The 20,214-nt window shown below is 34.8% G+C and overlaps 1 protein-coding gene across 51 annotated transcripts in view; it reads left to right on the forward strand.

Moving 5' to 3' along the window:
• The window catches only part of plce1 (phospholipase C, epsilon 1), a 159,939-nt gene that overhangs the window by 71,131 nt on the left and 68,594 nt on the right, over positions 1–20,214 (forward strand). For 25 of the 51 annotated variants that reach the window (XR_012387665.1, XR_012387660.1, XR_012387666.1 and 22 more), the window contains exon 1: positions 7,211–7,370. Coding sequence is in view for 14 of the 25 variants with exons in the window: in XM_073917832.1 (XP_073773933.1) it covers positions 7,265–7,370 (106 nt within the window). In the remaining 11 variants the exon portion in view is untranslated. 51 annotated transcript variants of the gene reach the window in all.

Here is a 20,214-nt window from a genome sequence, read left to right on the forward strand (position 1 = left end):
GCATTTTAACACGCCCTGAATGCGTTTGCGCCCTGCTCTTTGCACTTTGTGCATGGACCGTCAAAATAGAGCCCTATGACTCTCTAAAAGTAATTAGAGTGTAAATGCTGTACTGTACTGTTATCTACTGTATGTACTAACTCCAGGTTTATAGAGTAGTTTACTGCAAAACACACTGAGTATAGTACAGTAATGACTGTATTGCATAACCTTACCTGGACATATTGGTGACGTTCTTTGATGCGCTCACTTGTTCATATATATATTTATATATATATATATATATATATATATATATATATATATATATATATATGGAATAAGCTGTTTCTCATTGGCAATAAAATAAAATACAGGGAATATATTTATGTTTCAGTTTACAATATGAATATTCATCAAAGGCGGCAACACCAAAGCTCCAAAAATACAAATTTATTTAATGAAAACACGCTTTGTGTCAGCTTTTTTCATTTAGTAAATTTGTATTTTTGGAGCTTTGGTGTTGCCGCCTTTGATGAATATTTAATTTGCACCTTTTGCGTTTTTGGCTGAGCACCCAGTTTAGAGAGATGTGAGTGCTTTTGTACAGTTTTTGTGCAGTTGACTTTAGCCTGTGTAAGTTGTGTTTAGAACATGATGTTATCTGTTCTGTTATACAGTGTGAAAGCATTTGTAAATTTGACTGTAAAATTACATTTTGGTCTTGGTTGAGCTCGTGTGTAAAAGAAGTTCAAGCATTTTAAACTTATTTCAATTGGTGAAGTTTATTCCTTGCCACTGTCGCCATTGACTTGCTTAGTTCGGGACTTGTGGAGCTGTGCATCGATGGATTTGCTCTTCAGTGTTTAGACTTTTTAGCAGTGAAATTTCAACCACACCGAACTGAACTCTGAAAACTGGACTGACACAGTTTGCCGTTTACTAGAACTTCTATTTTAAGCTGCTTTGACACAATCTACATTGTAAAAGGATATAGAATTAAGATTAATGTAATTTAAAATGCGGCGGAAAAGTCCTACATGATGGTAATAGTTTGATTTAAGGTGTTTACATGTCTGTACTGCACTTCAATAATGCAAGCAGTGTTGTGCTAGTTACTGAAAAATAATAACTAGTTACAGTTACTAATTACTTCATTCAATTACTTTATTGATTACTTACACCAAAAAGTAACCTCACGATCATTCGGTCTCTCTCGCGCTCACACTTGGGCTCTCTCGCATGCAGCGGTCTCTCTGCTTCCACTTTACTTTTGTCCAGTCTGGCGCCTCATACACGACGTGTCTTCTTTAAAGTGGTTGGATGGCATCTACCAATCCCACAATGCGTCGCCGATGTAAACGGGAAGATGTAGGCTAGACTGCAGCCAATATTTATTAATCTACCAAAAAAGGACAATCATCATATTGTAATGGTAACAGAGTTAATATATTTAAAATATAATGGGATACAGTATTAGTTACTGTCAAAAGTAATGCTGTTACAGTAATGAAGTAAGTAAGTAATGAAACGCTGAATGTGACTCGAGTGAGGAATACTCATATGTCTTAACTGGATTTCTGTTTAGAGTATTGTCTTAATCCTATCAAAATCGTAGTATTGATGTCCATGTAAATGTACTCTGTGCTAGTCTTTCACTCTGACGAGAACACAGCAGTTTTGTTTGCTGGAAGATGATTTATGAGAAGGCCTCTTCCAGGCGCCGCAGAAGCAGGTTATGAACTAATGAAGATCATTTCTCCTCCGCGAGGACTGTGTAATGTGAGCAACGCGGGGGAGAGGGGCGTCTGCCTTTGACTTCCTCACCCCTCGCCTCTTTCTCTCCGCTCGCCGGCCCCTTCTAACAGCGCACTTCAAACGCCTGCTTTGATTTGCTAAAAGTCAGACAGCGCTATCTCTTTAATTTGATTCTGGCTGCCTTAGCTTATCACCTGGCGCTCATCCATTTGCAGAGTAACCTTCAAGCCCTTGGTGAGACATGTCTGTGTAAAATGATCCTCCGTGATTCCAGCACTCTCTGGACTAATTCCAGTTGACATGACGTCTGTGTGGGACCATGAGTCAGTGACCCTGGTATTTGTGGCCCCATAATTAAATACACAAGCATTATCATTTTTTTTTTCTCGCTTGAGCTGTGGGTCGTCGATGCCAAAATGCAATCTGGCCCCTCTCAGTGGACATTCTCCCCATTTTTTTTGGCCTTTTAAAAACATAGCGAGAGGTAAAGATGTTCTGGGAATTAAGTGCCACCAAACGTTTGGTTGTGTGCTGGGGTTTATTAGCTGTTTGCAGCAGCGTTGGTTACAGACTGCAGAGAGTTTTGTTGGATCGCTTGGTGAAATGTTTTTGTTTTTGCAGATTGAATCAATGTGGCCATGGTGCACGTGGTTAATTTTTGACTCCATACAGATGTCTTGTGTTTATTTTAGGAGATGGCAGTGTTGTGCACCTGATATCTGTTTTCCTTTTTTTCCCCTTTTGAAATAGGTTTTTTGGCCATTCAGATGCAAACAACTAGCTGTTGTTTACATTTCAGGCTTGTAGATTTTGCACATTCAACCCTCCCTGCAGTTCTTTGCTGCAGACGTGGATAAAACAAATAAGCTTCAGAGTTCAGCAGTAAGAATGTCCAACAATAAGGGCATTTTAGGCCAGACTGCACAGTCACTTGCACCACTAATGCACCACTAATTCGGCTCCTCATATATTTTTAATTCATTCATTCATTCATTCATTCATTCATGCATGCATGCATTCATTGTTTTTACGCATCAATCAATCAATCAATCAATCAATCAATCAATCAATTAATTGTGTTTATGCATTTATTAATTCATTCATTGTGTTTATGCATTCATTCAGTCATTGAGTTTATCCATTTATTATTTTTGGGGGGTGGGTTTTTCAACATAATTGTTGCAGTGATGTTTTCATTTTGTTTGACAGTCATAGCTGTTTGTACATTCACATTACATATGTAAAATTATCAGCTTCTTGCACATTTGCTTTTTGCAGAGACAATATAATGTATGTATAGTGTATTTGGAAAACAATTCTTACTCTAAATTAAGCTTTAATCAAAAATACATATAGTAGAACATTGTATTCTGAAATATTATTACAATTTAAAATTGTACTAACTTCACTGTAAAGATCCTATTTATTTTTTTTTTTAGTTTTTATTTTAAAGTTAGTATCAGTTTTTTGGGTTTAAGCTGTTGTGCTCCAAAACAGTGACATGATTTCTGTTTAGAAGATATAAAACTGATAGAAACATGTAAAACTTGTAATTTGTCATGTCTGCCTAAATAGCTCAACAGTTTTATTCATGTCACTAAGTTTCTCATCATATCATAACCAATCAAATGCTCTCTAGTATCTGACAAGTCCCGCCCCTTAAAGTCACTTCTCGTTTTCTTTTCATTTAATGTGCTTGAGCTAAAGAGGTGATAAAAATAAACGCTATTGGCTGTTTTTTTAAAAGAGGAGGGGCTACACTATGTCTTACCCTCTTTTTGTTTTTTGGTTAAGATTACATCTAACATTGAATAAAAAATTCAAAGCACTTCCTGAGACCTTTAATTCAATGATGTGTATTCTTACAAAACTGACTGAAACTTTCCGGTCAACGTTGAAAAAATTAAATATAAATTTCAAAAAGTCAAAAATCTAATTCAAATATACATTTACACCATCAGAAATGTACATTATGATGTCATATATCATATCAATCTCAATATGCATAAACTTTATCAAATGCTTTTGCTGAATTAAACTATTTCTCTGTTACAGAAAAATCATATCTTGAAAATTTTGACCAATGTTTTTGAACTTTGCTAGAAAAATAAATGTTTTCCAGCAAATGCACAAATACTTTCATGACTAGCCAACATAAATAGACTTGCTGAGTCCTGATCCTGGAGAAGTTTTACATTTACACACTTTAATTTAGTTTTAATGCTGCTATTCACTGTAAAATGGTTTAAAACCCTTACAATTTAGAATCGAAAATCCTGAGAGTTTTTAAAGATCTTTTACTCTAGGATCAAGCAAAATGTATAATTTGAGGAGATTTTATTATGAAATTAAGAGCATCTCTTAAAGATCTGGAGACGTCTATTGATTATGGCCCTAAATACACTACTGTATATACCGAAATTCTACTAAAATGGTGCTTTAGCAGTTTCCAGTGGTTCTTTCAGTAGTGACTTTAGATTAAATTGAAGTCTGTGCCTTTCCTTTTTCTTGCATCTCTAAGATTCATCCCTCATCTACACAGCAGCGAAGGCTTTTATTATGCCCATCCACAGGGGATCAGATTTACTCCAGAAAGTCTTTTGTTTGGGAGCAACCAAGTGGAGTTCTCCATCAAAAATCGCAGGGTTTGATTATAAATGAACATGAACTCATTGTAGGAGAATTGTAAACTACAGGGTGGTGTGGCAGATGCTCAAAAACAGTACGACAGCATCCAAACACTGTTTCAGTGGTGATAAATGGAGGTGAACAGGAATAGCGCTGCCTGGGTCAGGTCAGGAGAACACACACTCCCTCGCTCACGCATATATGTGCTGAATGAGAGGCGACTCTGAGCTCGCAGAAAAAATGCAAACTCTGAGACCTTTGCCACTCAAGGTGAAGCATTACGCACGGTCCAGGTTTTGGTAAACTGTTACGGTGTATTTATACAGCTCTGAGATTTGGGATGGCATGCTTGGGATGTGTGTTGTGTTTTAATGCACGTTTAGGAAATTGTAAAGCTTCCTCCATGTCACATTAAACTTATTTGACTGTTTTTATAGCATATATTGCATATATTATAGCATATATGCTAGCATATCATTGATGACCAACTAAACTTCTCTGACCACATTTCTAGAACTGCTCGATCATGCAGATTCACACTCTACAACATCAGAAAGATCCGACCCTTCTTATCTGAACATGCAGCTCAACTCCTTGTTCAAGCTCTTGTTCTCTCCAGACTGTTCTCTCCAACTCTCTACTAGTCGGGCTTCCAGCTAACTCTATCAAGCCTCTTCAGCTGCTCCAGAACGCAGCAGCACGAGTGGTCTTTAATGAACCTCAACGAGCACATGTCACTCCGCTGCTAGTTCGTTTGCACTGGCTGCCAGTTGCTGCTCGCATCCAATTCAAAGCTCTGATGTTTGCCTACAAAGCGACTTCTGGCCTTGCTCCTTCTTATCTGCTCTCACTTCTGCAGATCTATGTGCCCTCCAGAAACTTGCGTTCTGTGAATGAACGTCGCCTCGTGGTTCTATCCCAAAGAGGGAAGAAATCACTTTCGCGAACGCTCACGCTCAATCTGCCCAGTCGGTGGAATGAACTCCCTAACTGCATCGGAACAGCAGAGTCACTCGATGTTTTCAAGAAACGACTAAAAACTCAACTATTTAGTCTCCACTTCACTTCCTAATCTGCAATTGCCTCTCTGAATATCACACTAACTGTTCCCAAAAAAAAAAAAAAATACAAATACTTTCCTTCTTAGACTTTACAGACCTGAAACTTGCCTATAGCACTTATTCATTGTTGCTCTTATAGTTGTGTAAGTTGCTTCCTTGTCCTCATTTGTAAGTCGCTTTGGATAAAAGCGTCTGCTAAATGACTAAATGTAAATGTATATATGGAATATATTATACATTCTTATGAACTTAAAATAAATGAACATTGTGATTGATTTTTTTTTACTCTCAGGTTAATTCAAACCTCAATGACTTCTTGATTTCGTTTTAATAAAAGGTCTTCTGCGATATATTTCTTGTATAAAATTAGACAGTGACTGAAGACTTGCATGTTCTCCCCGTGTTGGTGTGGGTTTCCTCTGAGTGCTCCGGTTTCCCCTACAGTCCAAACACATGCGCTACAGGTGAATTGGATGAACTAAAAATTGGTTGTATTGTATGAGTGCTGGGTTGCAGCTAGAAAGGCATCCGCTGTGTGAAACATATAGAGTAGTTGGCGGTTCATTCCGTTGTGGCGACTCCTTGTAAATAAAGGAATAAGCCGAAGGAATATGAATAGTTAGTATAAAACAGGGATGGCCAGAATTTTTCGTATGAAGAGCCAAAGCCCAAATACCATTGAGAGCTGTGGGCCGAAGGTAAATCTACCAAATTTTATATATTATATTAAAGTTGCCATGGGTGAATTCCTAATTTATTTCCTAATATTTCAAAATAAATAGAAAACATTACTTTACATTATATGAACTAATGCAGTATAGCTTTTTAAATGATAACTTATTGCAATAGAAACATAAACAATCACATTTATAACACAGTGGAGTTCAGTGCTGAATACACTAGTCAAGCACAATCTGCCTTTGACTTTATTTGCTCACCAAAGTCTCAGGATTGTAGGCTGACAGTGTGTACATTTAATAAAATCTGATTCATTTACATCATTTAATTTAAACATTGAGTTAGCTTTTAATAATAAAGCAAACAGACTATGCCTGCCATTCTCCCCCTCTTCTCAGATGGGATGGGCCAAATTAAAGGTTACCATGGGCCAACTTTGGCTCTAGTTTGGGCATCTCTGGTATAGAGCTGTTTTTTTTTTTTTGCTGCATGCCATTTTTGTGCGCAAACTTTCTTCTTTTTGAGTGACATGAAAAAGTCGATATGCTCAACAGTTCCTGAAGTTTTATAAGCGGCTTTCCAGTATTCAAGTAAAATATATATACACAGCCATAACTTTGACAGTTCCTCAGGGACACAATTGATTTCAGTCGTTATAGCTATAAAAAAATGCGAGCCCTGGATCTACCTGACGGCTTTTTTCTCTGCCTAATGGAGCTCGCATATGGCCCATAAAACCGCTGGATGAGCTCTTGTCCTTCGATCAGTCTTTCTCAGGATGTACTTGGGAAGGTTAAAGATGGAAACAAGCACGTCCCCAAAGTCCCATGCCCAAATTTAGATCATAAAGTCCTTGTTTGCCTGTTGAATTCTCACTGGACTCTTATCCGAAGACTACACACAGGTGATCAGAGCACGTCTGGCCGCTCGATTTCCTCGCCCTGCACTTAACACGATGTGTCGCTTTCATCTATGAGTAACATGACCTGCCTGGAAGGAGCAGCCAATGGAGAGAGTAAGTGTGTGTGTGTGTGTTTGAGAGAAAGAGAGAGAGGAGGGAGGGGAGTACGAGTGGCCAAACAGTGCGTGTGTGTGTGTGTGTGAGTGAGATATGCAGCGAGTCAGATTTGTGGTAGTAGAGAGCTGGCAGCTGAGTTTAAATGTGGCTGAGCTCCTCTCGCCGCTGCGGTGTGAAGCAGGGAGCCAGCGAGACCACCACAACCATGAAACACTCCCACTCGCAGAGGATGGACTACAGGCTGCTCAGTAAGTGACACTTCAACTTTAACATACACATAACGTCTGGCACAGCGCTGTCACTTGTGGAGTTATTTTCAATACGGTTTCGTTGAGATCTTCTCATGTCAAGGACTCTGGTGTGTTGTGGTTTGTTTTTGGTGCGTAGAGAGTTAATGCTGTACTGTGCTTTAGCAGCTCAAGGTTTTTGTGTGAGTGTGTGCATGAGACAAGAAAACAACTAAAAATGTCCCTAGGGTTGTGACATTGACTTTAGTTATAATGCTTTAGAAAATATGTTCGGGTAAGTCTTGGAATTGAATTAAGGTTGCAAATTGTTTGCGTTGATAGTTGACAGCTGTAGTCAAGAATCATGTGGATTTGAACAACCACAGGGAATAGTGATTGTCACTTTATAGAAAAGAGAACATTTAGTACTTGGATGTAGAGTAGTTTATTTGAGGAATGTCTACTGTGATATAATATAATATATGTCTAATGTGATATAATATAATATAATATAATATAATTTAATATAATATAATGTGATATAATATAAAATAATGTGATATATAAAATAATATAATATAATATAATATAATATAATGTGATATAATATAATATAATGTGATATATAATATAATATAATATAATATAATATAATATAATATAATATAATATAATATAATATAATGTGATATAATATAAAATAATGTGACATAAAAGAGAACATTTAGTACTTGGATGTAGAGTAGTTTATTTGAGGAATGTCTACTGAAATATAATATAATATAATATAATATAATATAATATAATATAATGTGATATAATATAATATAATGTGATATATAATATAATATAATAAAATGTGATATAATATAATATAATATAATGTGATATAATATAAAATAATGTGATATAATATAAAATAATGTGATATATAATATAATATAATATAATATAATATAATATAATGTGACATAATATAATATAATGTGATATATAATATAATATATTATAATGTGATATAATATAAAATAATGTGATATATAATATAATATAATATAATATAATATAATATAATATAATATAATGTGTTATAATATATAATATAATATAATATAATGTGATATATAATATTATATAATACAATTTGATATAATATAATATAATATAATTATTGTAGGTTTTCTTAGCAGTTCTGCTCTCTCAATACATTGTGAAATGTCCTTTTAATAACAAAGAATGTCCCTGGAGAGTGTGACATTAAATTTAATTATAATGCTTTAGAAAATATAGTTAAATAGAGTAAGTCTTAGAAATGGATTAAGGTTGCAAATTATTTGAGGTGATATAGTTGATAACTGTAGTCAAAGTCATGTGGACTTGGAATAACCATAATAATAAAATAGTGATTGTCTTGTTAAAGAATTAATAACATTTTTGTGTTTAGATGTACAGTATTTTTTTGAGGAATATCTACTGAAACAATATAATAATATACACTATACTATACTATACTATACTATACTATACTATACTAAATACTATACACTATACTATATACTATACACTATACTATACTATGCTAAATACTATACTGTACTATACTGTACTATACTATCTACTAAACTATATACTATACTATAACATAAGGTTTTTATTATAGGTTTTTTTTAGGAGTTCTGCACTCTATACATTGTGAAATGTTCTTTTAAAAACAAAATGTCCCTAGGGTTGTGACATTGAATTTAATTGTAATGCTTTAGAAAATATAGTTAAGTAAGTATTAGAAATGGATTATGGTTGCAAATTATTTGAGGTGATATAGTTTGCCAACTGAAGTCAAAGTCATGTGGACTTGGAATAACCATAATAATAAAATAGTGATTGTCTTGTCTAGAGAAAATACATTTTTGTGTTTAGATGTACAGTATTTTTTGAGGAATGTCTACTGGAACAATATAATAATAAATACTTTACTATACTATACTATACTATGCTATACTATACACTATACTATACTATACTATACTATACTATACTATCTACTAAACTATATACTATACTATTCCATAAGGTTTTTATTATAGGTTTTTTTTAGGAGTTCTGCACTCTATACATTGTGAAATGTTCTTTTAAAAACAAAATGTCCCTAGGGTTGTGACATTGAATTTAATTGTAATGCTTTAGAAAATATAGTTAAGTAAGTATTAGAAATGGATTATGGTTGCAAATTATTTGAGGTGATATAGTTTGCCAACTGAAGTCAAAGTCATGTGGACTTGGAATAACCATAATAATAAAATAGTGATTGTCTTGTCTAGAGAAAATACATTTTTGTGTTTAGATGTACAGTATTTTTTGAGGAATGTCTACTGGAACAATATAATAATAAATACTTTACTATACTATACTATACTATACTATACTATGCTATACTATACACTATACTATACTATACTATACTATACTATACTATACTATACTATACTATCTACTAAACTATATACTATACTATTCCATAAGGTTTTTATTATAGGTTTTTTTTAGCAGCTCTGCTCTCTCAATACATTGTGAAATGTTCTTATAAAAAACAAAATGTCCCTAGGGTTAAGACATTGAATTTAATTATAATGCTTTATAAAATATAGTTAATTAAGTCTTAGAAATGGATTATGGTTGCAAATTATTTGCAGTACATGTATAGTTGAGAACTGTAGTCAAGAAGTCATGTATATTTGGAACAACCATAATAATAACATAGTAATTGTCATGTTAAAGAATGGAACAAATGTTGTGTTCAGATGTAGTTTATTTTCTGAGGAATGCCTACATATAGCATAACATAATAGATTTTTTTTATCTCTATCGATACATTGTGAATTGTCCTTTTTGCCTGCCATGAACATGCATTAAATCTACTAAATCAACTCTAATACTAAAGTGAGTTGCAAATTGATTAATATTTTATTTGTGTTTTATTTGTACATCCATGGTTATGACGTTCCGGGCGCTTTTTAATCCTTTGTTACACAAAAATGAAGAGTTCAGCTGTGGTGCTCAAGGTTATTCTGAATGGCTGTCTATTTCTAGTTTCCTTTCTTGTGTCTTGATGTTAAGTGTTATTCAGGAGGTTGCAGAAGAGTACGAGGACATTTTGCTTTTATAATATACCTGACTGAATACTGCAAATCTGTCTGTTAATATTTTGTATAGGAAATGCTCACAGCATGTGTCCGAAATTCAGCAGTAGCATTATTAATAGACTAAATGGCCTTAATACTCAAGGTACAAATCAATTATACTTCACTTACTCAGGGCTACACTAAACTCTATTGAGAATCTGAAATGTCATCATTTTAAATGTTTTATAATTGAAGATATTCAGATATACAGTTGTCCAATTATGTAAATGTCAAGTTTCTGAGGTGTTAATAGGGTTAAATAGATTTCAAGTTTTAGAAAGGGTACTGAAAATCATAGTCGAGTAAAAGTAGCATTACTTGCCAAAACAATGTAGATTATGTTGTGCAAGTAGATTAAAAGTATCTTTTCTAAATATTGCTCAAAGTATGAGTAAAAAGTTGTGAGAATTACACTATGTGGATTATTCCACCTTATTGACCTTATTCTAAAATGCGGAAGTGCGACTGTTTTTGCGATTGTCTTAGAACTTCCGATTCAGTCGCCTATGGGAGAAATGACTAGGAATAATAAACGGCAGAAAACGGTCAAACTACTTGCTCTACAAACAAATGTTTGCATGACTACACAGACCAAGTAGAATAATATAACAAGGAATTGTCAAATTGCAACATTAAGCAGCGTAATGAGCAGTTTTTAATGTCTAAAAATGAATGGAAGTGAATGAGACCGGAAGTCTCGAGCCAAAAAGATTCAAATGGCAGCGCCCACTCATCGGCGGAGAATAAGGTCAATTCACTGCAAATTTAAAATTGAGCTGTGCATCACAAGTAAAATGATTTGCCATTCAAGCACTATAGACAAATTACCATGTTCGTAAAAATTCAGGATGCGCACGCAGTGAGGTGGCAGGAAAACACCGGGACCGCTAGCAATTACAGCAAGGGAATGACATCTGATGCTGTACGGAGTTTGTTGTTGTATTATAGATAAGTTATTGTGATTACGTATTATATATATTATTATTTACATAATGATTTCAGCGTATTATAACAGCTTGTCACCATGTGATCAGCACCGTTTTAAAATTAACGTTAAAGTGAGCGGCGTTCGTCTGACAGGTTCATTTGCGATAGCATCCTCTCCATGGACACTGGATAAGATGAAATGGCCAAGCATCCAGCCCCAAATGTACTATCACACTGAAACTCTAAGTGCTTTAATAAGAGAGAAGTTAAAGGCTTACAAGTCTTTGGATGCCAACAATTTTGTTCTGTGTGATCATGTGCAAGAAATAATGCTCCATGATTACCAGATTCAAAACTTTGTAGTGCTAAAAACCGAGGTTCTGCTTAGCCAAAGACAAGGAAAAAAGATGGAGCTAACGTTATACAAGGCCTGGGTAATCATCAACAAGCAAAACTACAGCATTCTGAGAGCGAACTGCACCTGTACGGCAGGGTATGTGAACTAGAGGTAAAGTTGGTTTTATATTCCCACACTCTGACTTTCTCTTTAATAATATAATTTCAAAAAAGTATTATTTGCAAACTCTAAACAGCAAAATCATATTAGCAGCCAATGACTATTACAGTACAACATTGTTCACAGTCAAATAAACAGTGTTAATGCTGTTTTCAAGTCACACTTGCAGGTTATTTCCGACAGTATATTTTAAGTGCCGTGGTAAACAATATAGGGAGTGTTTCACAAGTTTTTACTGAATGAAAGTGTGAATATAAAACCAACTTTACCTTCATAACTTACACTTTCACGTTTCATTCTTAGCATTTAGTGTCCACAGTTTAATTAACCATATGTAACTGTTGTCGCTGATATTATTGCTGCAATCAAAATGGTAAATGTAAAGTTTTCTATTTTTGGACTTCGAATTTGGCATTTTACTGCACAACACAACATGTTTGCTATTGCCACCGGTCTCTTTTTGCAACTGGGAACCCGCGTGACATAGCTAATTGATCTATAGATTTAAAATGTGAAAATTTAACTTAAGAACATATTCAAATATAATAATATATATAAGCTGATGGATTTTGCTTGTAAACGCATCAACCTGCTTTCTGTGTAATTTAAATATCTAAAAAAAAGTTGCATAAAATCTAGCTTCAATGATATGTTCATGCTTATTATGCTTTTTGAACCCTGACTTATAAGTAAGCTAAGAGTGTCCAGCAGTTGGTGCTGCAAACCAACCTCATGTAGCACTGATAGAATACATGCAATCTTTGCATGTACTAGTAAACGTAACATTCTGTAGTGCATTTAGATGTTGTTTAAGACCATTTTGCAAGTTTAGTCAACAGTTGCATCCATTCAGTTGGTTGCTACATGCAAGGATTTTGCAACCTTTTGGACACTGTTAATACAGTAATAGTTCCGCAATTTGACTGGACTGAAATTACATCGCTGATTATTTTACCTGGTCAATCACTGTAGACAAGAAAAAACAAAGTAATGACTGCAGGTAGAAGAAAAGGTGCAGTAAAAGTATCAAGACAGCACTACAAATATACACAGTACTGTACATAAGGGAAAAACTACTCAGTTAAAGTAATCTAAATATTTGCAATTCATTACTTTACACCACTCTTGTCCACGCTGTACAAATAGCAGGGTTCCACACAATTCATTCATGTTGTCCCAACACAAATCAGTTTAGTTAACTTAACAAATTTAAGCAGCAAATAAAATGAGTGCACCTAGGCTGTTACATGTTAGTTATTTTGCAGAAGCACTGACTATAAATGATTTATTCTCCATTGGAGATGGGATACGAGGGATGTTATTATAAGTCAGACTCACTGCTCATTAATCAAACATGCATAAGCCAGACTATTCCTCTCCAATATGAAGTCTTCTTTCTCCTCAAGCACTTGACTGATCTTAAACTGGCTGATGTGTTGTATGAGCATCACATCGAAACTAATAATTCATTAGATACAGGATCTGCTTTTCCTGCATATTCATGTTTGCGTAAGCTTGTGAATGTGGCCCTAGAAAAATGATTAATATCAATAATAATAACAAGGGCTAAAAGTTGATTTGTTTATTGCAGCAAATATTGCTATATCTATTATTTCATTCATACTTCTAGCATATGTGCATGTTCAGCAGGGATCATTTCATGAGCAACCTCCGTTGCTCTTGTGTGTCTCGATAGTAGGATCTCTGCCCTTGTTCATTAAATGACCGCTGCTTCCTGTATGCTTTGAGTGGCCCATGCATAAAGATCAGGGGGGCTCATTCACAGCCTAATGCCATGTATTTATTTTAATCCATTTGCTTCAAAAGATGCCATGTGCAAAGACACAAGGCAGATGCATGTGATGGCTAATGAAATTCGAATGGGACAGCGTGATGTGCCTGAAATCCACCTCGTAAGAGCTCTGTGTGACTGACCATTGGCCCTTTTTATGCAGCATATAGCAGGTGTTTTCAAACCGTCTTTGGGGCCGCAGGAGATTCATAGGATGGAAAGCTACATTTTTAATCAATAAATAATATAAATAATTCATAAAAATACTTTAAATAAATGATATGATGTTTATTTAGGTGGATAATTTTAATAATATGATGCAGATTTTGATTAGAAAACAAACAGGAATGAAAACATTACAATTCTGATAGGTTATGCAAAATTCCATAAAGCAAATTAAATTACACAAATTAGACTGAATAGAATAATAAAAATGTTTAAATAAACTAATTAATCGTAGTGTAATTAAGAAGATTAATACTAATTTAACTAAACAGTAATCAGATATTTTCCAATTTAATATTTGGCACCTATTTATGTTATTGAATTTAGACATTATAAATTGGATATTTATACAAGAAAGACAAATTGGGGTGTTTCATACATACTTGTGTAGCAATTTTCACAATAATTAATGTTCCAAAGCAGCTTGACAAAAAAAAGGTTATGGAGTTTTGTATAGGGTGGGCAGTGTTTAAACACAGATAACCTGCTGTTTGTAGTGTCCCTCCAAAAAGGTGAAGTCTTATGCGTATAATACAGCATGTTTAATGACTTGTATTTGTATATTAATTGTTTTTATTAAAAGTTACATAAAAAAAAACATCTGGTGGACTTCTAAAAGAAAACCCCTAGCATTAAGAATGCTACTACACAGCTGAGGTTTGTGTTATTTTCAAGCAGTTTGTATTTTTGTTATTGTGTCAAAAGGGTATTTCAAGAGTCAAATCATCAGTGTTATATTTCTTATAAATTCATTTAGCCCTGCATTTTAACATTTTTATGTCAGCCATGTTAAAAACAAAACAAAAAAGCATAACCGCAAAATTCTAAATAATCTATTTATTATATACATACCTGCCAGTATTTTGTACTAGCATTCAATGCAAAGTTTTCCTTTTTATTGTTATTTAAAATACAGTAAAATAAATTTAACACCATTTATTCGTTTATTCATGTAGATATAGTTGCTGCAACTTATCTTAATTACAACAACCCCGAAATACTAATTAATCTATTTATTTTAAATATTTCTACTATCCTTCAATCCGCTAATTTAAAATACAGTAGATTACAACTTAACATGATCACTTATATATTATGTATTTTGATATGCACACAGTGATACTTGCTTACAGTAAACTATCTGTGTTTCCAAAATGGGATGTTTCATCTTGTTTGTGCTGGAGCGCAAAAGATTTGACTATTTCCAATCACATTCTTTTTGTTGGAAATCAATATTTGTTTTTGCCTTTTTTCATTAATATTTTTCTTGATCCGTCATTAGTTTGCCATCATTATAATGTTAAAAGGCACTCTTCAAGCTTATGGGCCGGACTGCAAAATATTTGCCTATTTACATTCATATCCTTTTGTTAGAAATCAATATTTGCTTTTACCAATGCATTATCAATCATTAGCTTCGCATGTACAATGCAGATTAGCATCATTATAATATTAAAATGCACTTTACGTGTATTAGACTTTTAGATAGGATGCTACTACACGTGAGTCTCAGTATGTGCCAGGAACACATGCTCATGCTGTCAGTGTATCGGCTTCAGAATGGACACACAAATGAAACGGCCCCTCCTGTTCCGGCGGTCACCATGGCGGCGCGTCGAGCCCAAGGAGTCTGCAAACACTGCGTTTGACAACTGATGCTCTCCAGACAAGCATGATTCACAGTATTTATATTATTTTTGCTTGACCTGCCTATGAGCGCCATACCAGCAGAACCGTTTTCTGATCACAATCTCAGGCCAGAGTGGAGGAAACAGTGGAGATATGTAAATATACTGAGACTTAATGAAGGACGACTGTGTCTGGCGATGTTAAGAAACGCTCCATCAGTGTCACAATATATGGGTTATTGTGGATATTGTGAAGTCTCTACAACGCCTGTATGGTGTCTTCCACTTTTACTAGACTGCACTGATGAGACCAGAGTGTCACACCGTATACATTATCTAATCTGTTTGTTTTGTCTTTTGCGGGTACTCTCCGCTTCCCTTTAATTACCGTGTAAATACTGCACTTTATTGTATTATGATTGGTTTATCTATGTCTCCTTTAGCACTGCTCTGTGCTGAACACGGTTATCACCAACCCTGTCCTGCAGCAATAAAGACTATTGATTCATGTGCTGATGTGAAGATGGTTGATTGAATTTATAAATATCATTTTTAGGGGCAAGTAATGTAATAAATTTTCCTTGAATGGCTCTGTTCCAGAAATTTCATTGCCTACTTTTTACCAGCTATTTACGTAGGCAGCTAACTGTAGTGGGATCATTGAAATGCACATAGACAGCTTTGTGCACTCTGCAAATAGGTGCAATTTTATTGCATGAAAGGTTATTTTGATTGCATTTTAGCTGTGTCTTACTTTTTTAGTGCATGTATATTGGTAGGGTCATGGCCAGGGCTTGACATTAACTTTTTTGGTCACCAGCCACTGTGGCTTGTAGATTTCCAACATTACTAGCCACTTGCCATTTTCACTAGCCACAATTTTGTTTATATATATATATATATATATATATATATATATATATATATATATATATATATATATATATATATATATATTTTTTTTTTTTTTTTTTTTGTATTAATAAATGTGACTTTGACATGCTAAAATGACTTAATTTAGATGTTGTGTTGTCCACATTCCTCCTCATTTATTTCACTGTTTGTGTGTGTTGTGTATTCACCTTTTTCCCCGTCGATGAGCGGGCGCTGCCATTTGAATCTTTTTGGCTTCCGGTCTCATTCACTTTCATTCATTTAACGTTAAAAACTGCTCATTACGCTGCTTGATGTTGCAATTTGATATTTTCCTATAATATTATTCTACTTGGTCTGTATAGTCATGCAAACATTTGTTTGTAGAGCAAGTAGTTTGACCGTTTTCTGCCGTTTATTATTCCTAGTCATTTCTCCCATAGGCGACTGAATCGGAAGTTCTAAGACAATCGCGAAAACAGGCGCACTTCCGCATTTTAGAATAAGGTCAATAAGCTTGCTCAGTGTGCACAAGCAAATGCGTTGTCGCATTGCAATTGTTTTTATTTCACATGACTTTTTTTATGGCTCAAAATTAAGGATTTAACTGTCTTTTTAACAGTCGCGTGACTTTTTAACAGTTGCGCGCATCACATTACCTTTGCGCACGAGTAATCATCCTCTCATAATGTACTCACCTGCTTTTGCTCGCGTGAACAGTTATTTTTGTCAGTCGTGCTGCTTCTTGATTCTAAGATCACATTTTCACGCATATTAGGCCATCCTTATTGTCGTACCGTGCTTTAAGAAAACTATTTAACAATGTAAAAATTATTTCCAACCTGCCAAAGTGGATAGTGGGAGGCTGTCTAACCCACCAAAGCTGAAATATACCCGCATTTGGCAGGTTGGCGGGTGTTAATGTAAAGCCCTGGTTATGGCTGTGATACAGTATAATGGATTTAGTTTATAATCAGTGTTTCATCTGTGCCATGAAATGTATTGCTTTGATTTTTTCCACTGTGGTTGTTGCAGTGCTTTCTGCAGTTGTCTCTAAAGGATGCATGTAATGATGTGTTTAAGTTTGGCTAAAAAGGGGTGTCTTAGACCTGTCATGCCACTTTGGCTGGCTGAAACTCATTTTTAAATTGCCAGTGCTGGCTTGTCGTCACTACAGATTAGACTGTTAGTTTATGACTGTTTGTCTATATAGGTACAAATGTGATCTTAGAATCGAGAAGCAGCACAACTGCCAAAAACAGCATGGTGAGACAGGGTTTCCTCACTCACTGACGAGGGCTTTAGTGTCGCGCACGCCTCAAATCATGAGTGTTTAAAAGCTCCTGTTGTTTCCTCACTCGAAGCAACCGTCCCTGGAAACGAAACTAGTGCGATGCTCGTGCACCCACTGTCTTTCAAGGGCTCGAGATTCTTTGTAAGCTGCAGCAGTTGTTGTCGCTTTCACTTTAACCATTCTTTGAACAGATTATTAAATGGCCTAACATACACAATGTTTTTTTTACCCACTTTCTTTTGCTTGCTGATATTTTTGTTAATGTAGTTTAATAATCATCCTTTACAATAATATTGCTTTAATACGTTGTTTCATGCATAGTTAACTAGTGGTCTGGGATCTTGAACCAGAACAGAGCACTGTGCATACTTTTAGATGGGGTGAGAATATATGTATTTTTAAATGTCAGCTGTTTTGTTGAATAAAAAGTGTATGTATACAGCAGTATTTTGCTTGTTTTGACACATTATTTAAAATTTGTGGCAAGGAAATATTTAGTTTGCTGTGGCCTATAAAAAATTGTTGATAAAGTTGTTGATATTGTGTTGAGCCCTGAAAAATCCTGTGAAAGAAAACTAATTGCAATGCGACACTTTTCTATGAAAGCATAACCCATTTGCTCATGCTCATTGAGTAAGCTCATAAACAAAAACAGTTAAATGAACGAGGAGGCAAGTGGAAAATCACAAAATCGAAATGAAGGAATTTTAGCATGCAGCAACCCATGCCAACGTCAAATTTATGCATATAAAGTATATTTTCCCAACAACAAAATTGTGGCTAGTGAAAATAGCGAGTGTAGTATTGGTGGAAAACTACTAGCCACAGTGGTTGATCATCAAAAAAGTTAATGTCAAGCCCTGCTGCCATGTATTGAGTGGCATTAAAGGGTGCACGTCATGATTTTGCCAGATACGATGCGATCCTGGACTAACATCTACACTATGTAACCGGTGTCAAACTCAGTTCCTGAAGGGCCGCAGCTCTACACATTTTAGTTCCAACCCTAGTAAACACAACTGATCAAACTGAGGGATGGAACTACTGTAAACTGTGCTGAGCTGCAGGAACTGGAATTGACACCTGGGATCTATGTTGATCCTGCAACTTCTTTTTTGTTTAAAAATGTAATCCATACCTATTCCCTACCATAAGCCCCATAGCCGTGAATTATTCCCAAAATCAGAGGGAAAAATAGTTGGAAACAACTAAGTAGAAGTGCATAGACCTAATCGTAATCGAACATAAACTGTAAACGGATCCCTTAATTCTGATTGGCTGATTGGAATGTTGTTCCAGGATCAACATAGATGTTAATTCAGGAACATGGGTCTTAAAATGACAATAATATTATTTATTGCAATACATTTTGACACAATATGTGGTTTAGCAAAAATTCAATATTGTGACAGGCCTAGTTTTAGATGCTACTTGTCTAAAGAGATTTTGCTTCAGGGAGCGCCTGTGATGCCCTGAAATGTTACTTGTGCTATAGATATTTGGCAGTGGAGTGAGGAATCTAGTAGTCTGTTCTGTGCTCAGGGTACAGTATGTTTACACAACTGAGGTTTTGGAAGCGTTTTGTGCTCTGACAAGTGTTGTCAAAATGACTTCAGCATGCCCGGCCTGTAGTCAGCGGTTGCACTGCCTGTGCACATGCAGTCCTGTAGTACGACCTTTCTCTTTTAGTTGTCAATTACTTGCCGATGCCTATAGACTGGACATCACCGTTTTTACAAAGTCATGTTTCTTTTGGTAACATCGAGGCAATGTTCAACCACAAAAAAAGGTTTCAACTTTCAACAGATAAGTTTTGCCGTTCCCATTGATTAAAAACTCAATTTTCCTCATAATTCTATAACAATTACTCAATAATGACAATATCAAATGAGTTTGTTAGATTTCTTGCCACAGTTCTATACAGTCAAACCCGAAATGATTCATATCTCTTGAATAGTGCTGATTTAAAGTCTTTTTTATTCAAACAGCAAGTTGTGCAATGATGTACAAGAGGCATTATTGTGAAAAAAAAAAAAAAATCTCAGCTTTTATTAACATTTAAACAAAAACTTTAAGTCAGATTTTTCCAGGGGTATGAATTTTTTTATTTTTTATTTGCTTGTTTATTTTACAGGGATAATACACTTGACATTGTTATACAATGATAACCGATGTTGCGTACATTGGGCATTTGCATAAAGCTAATTTCCAGCCCTCAACCCTGGTTAAGCTTTATATTAAAAAAAAAAACATTCATAAACAACATACAGCAAACATGTACAATATATACAGAGCCACAAACATAAAATGCAAGTCAATCTGCATAAAGAGAAATGTAAACGTGACCAACCTGAAAGAAAAAACTGGGAGTTCTGACTGTAACTTTAAATCAACAGGCATGGCATTCCATAGATGTGAACCTTTCTCTGA

This window comes from Danio rerio, chromosome 12 (genome assembly GCF_049306965.1).
Source record: "Danio rerio strain Tuebingen ecotype United States chromosome 12, GRCz12tu, whole genome shotgun sequence".
Classification (NCBI taxonomy): Eukaryota; Metazoa; Chordata; class Actinopteri; order Cypriniformes; family Danionidae; genus Danio; species Danio rerio.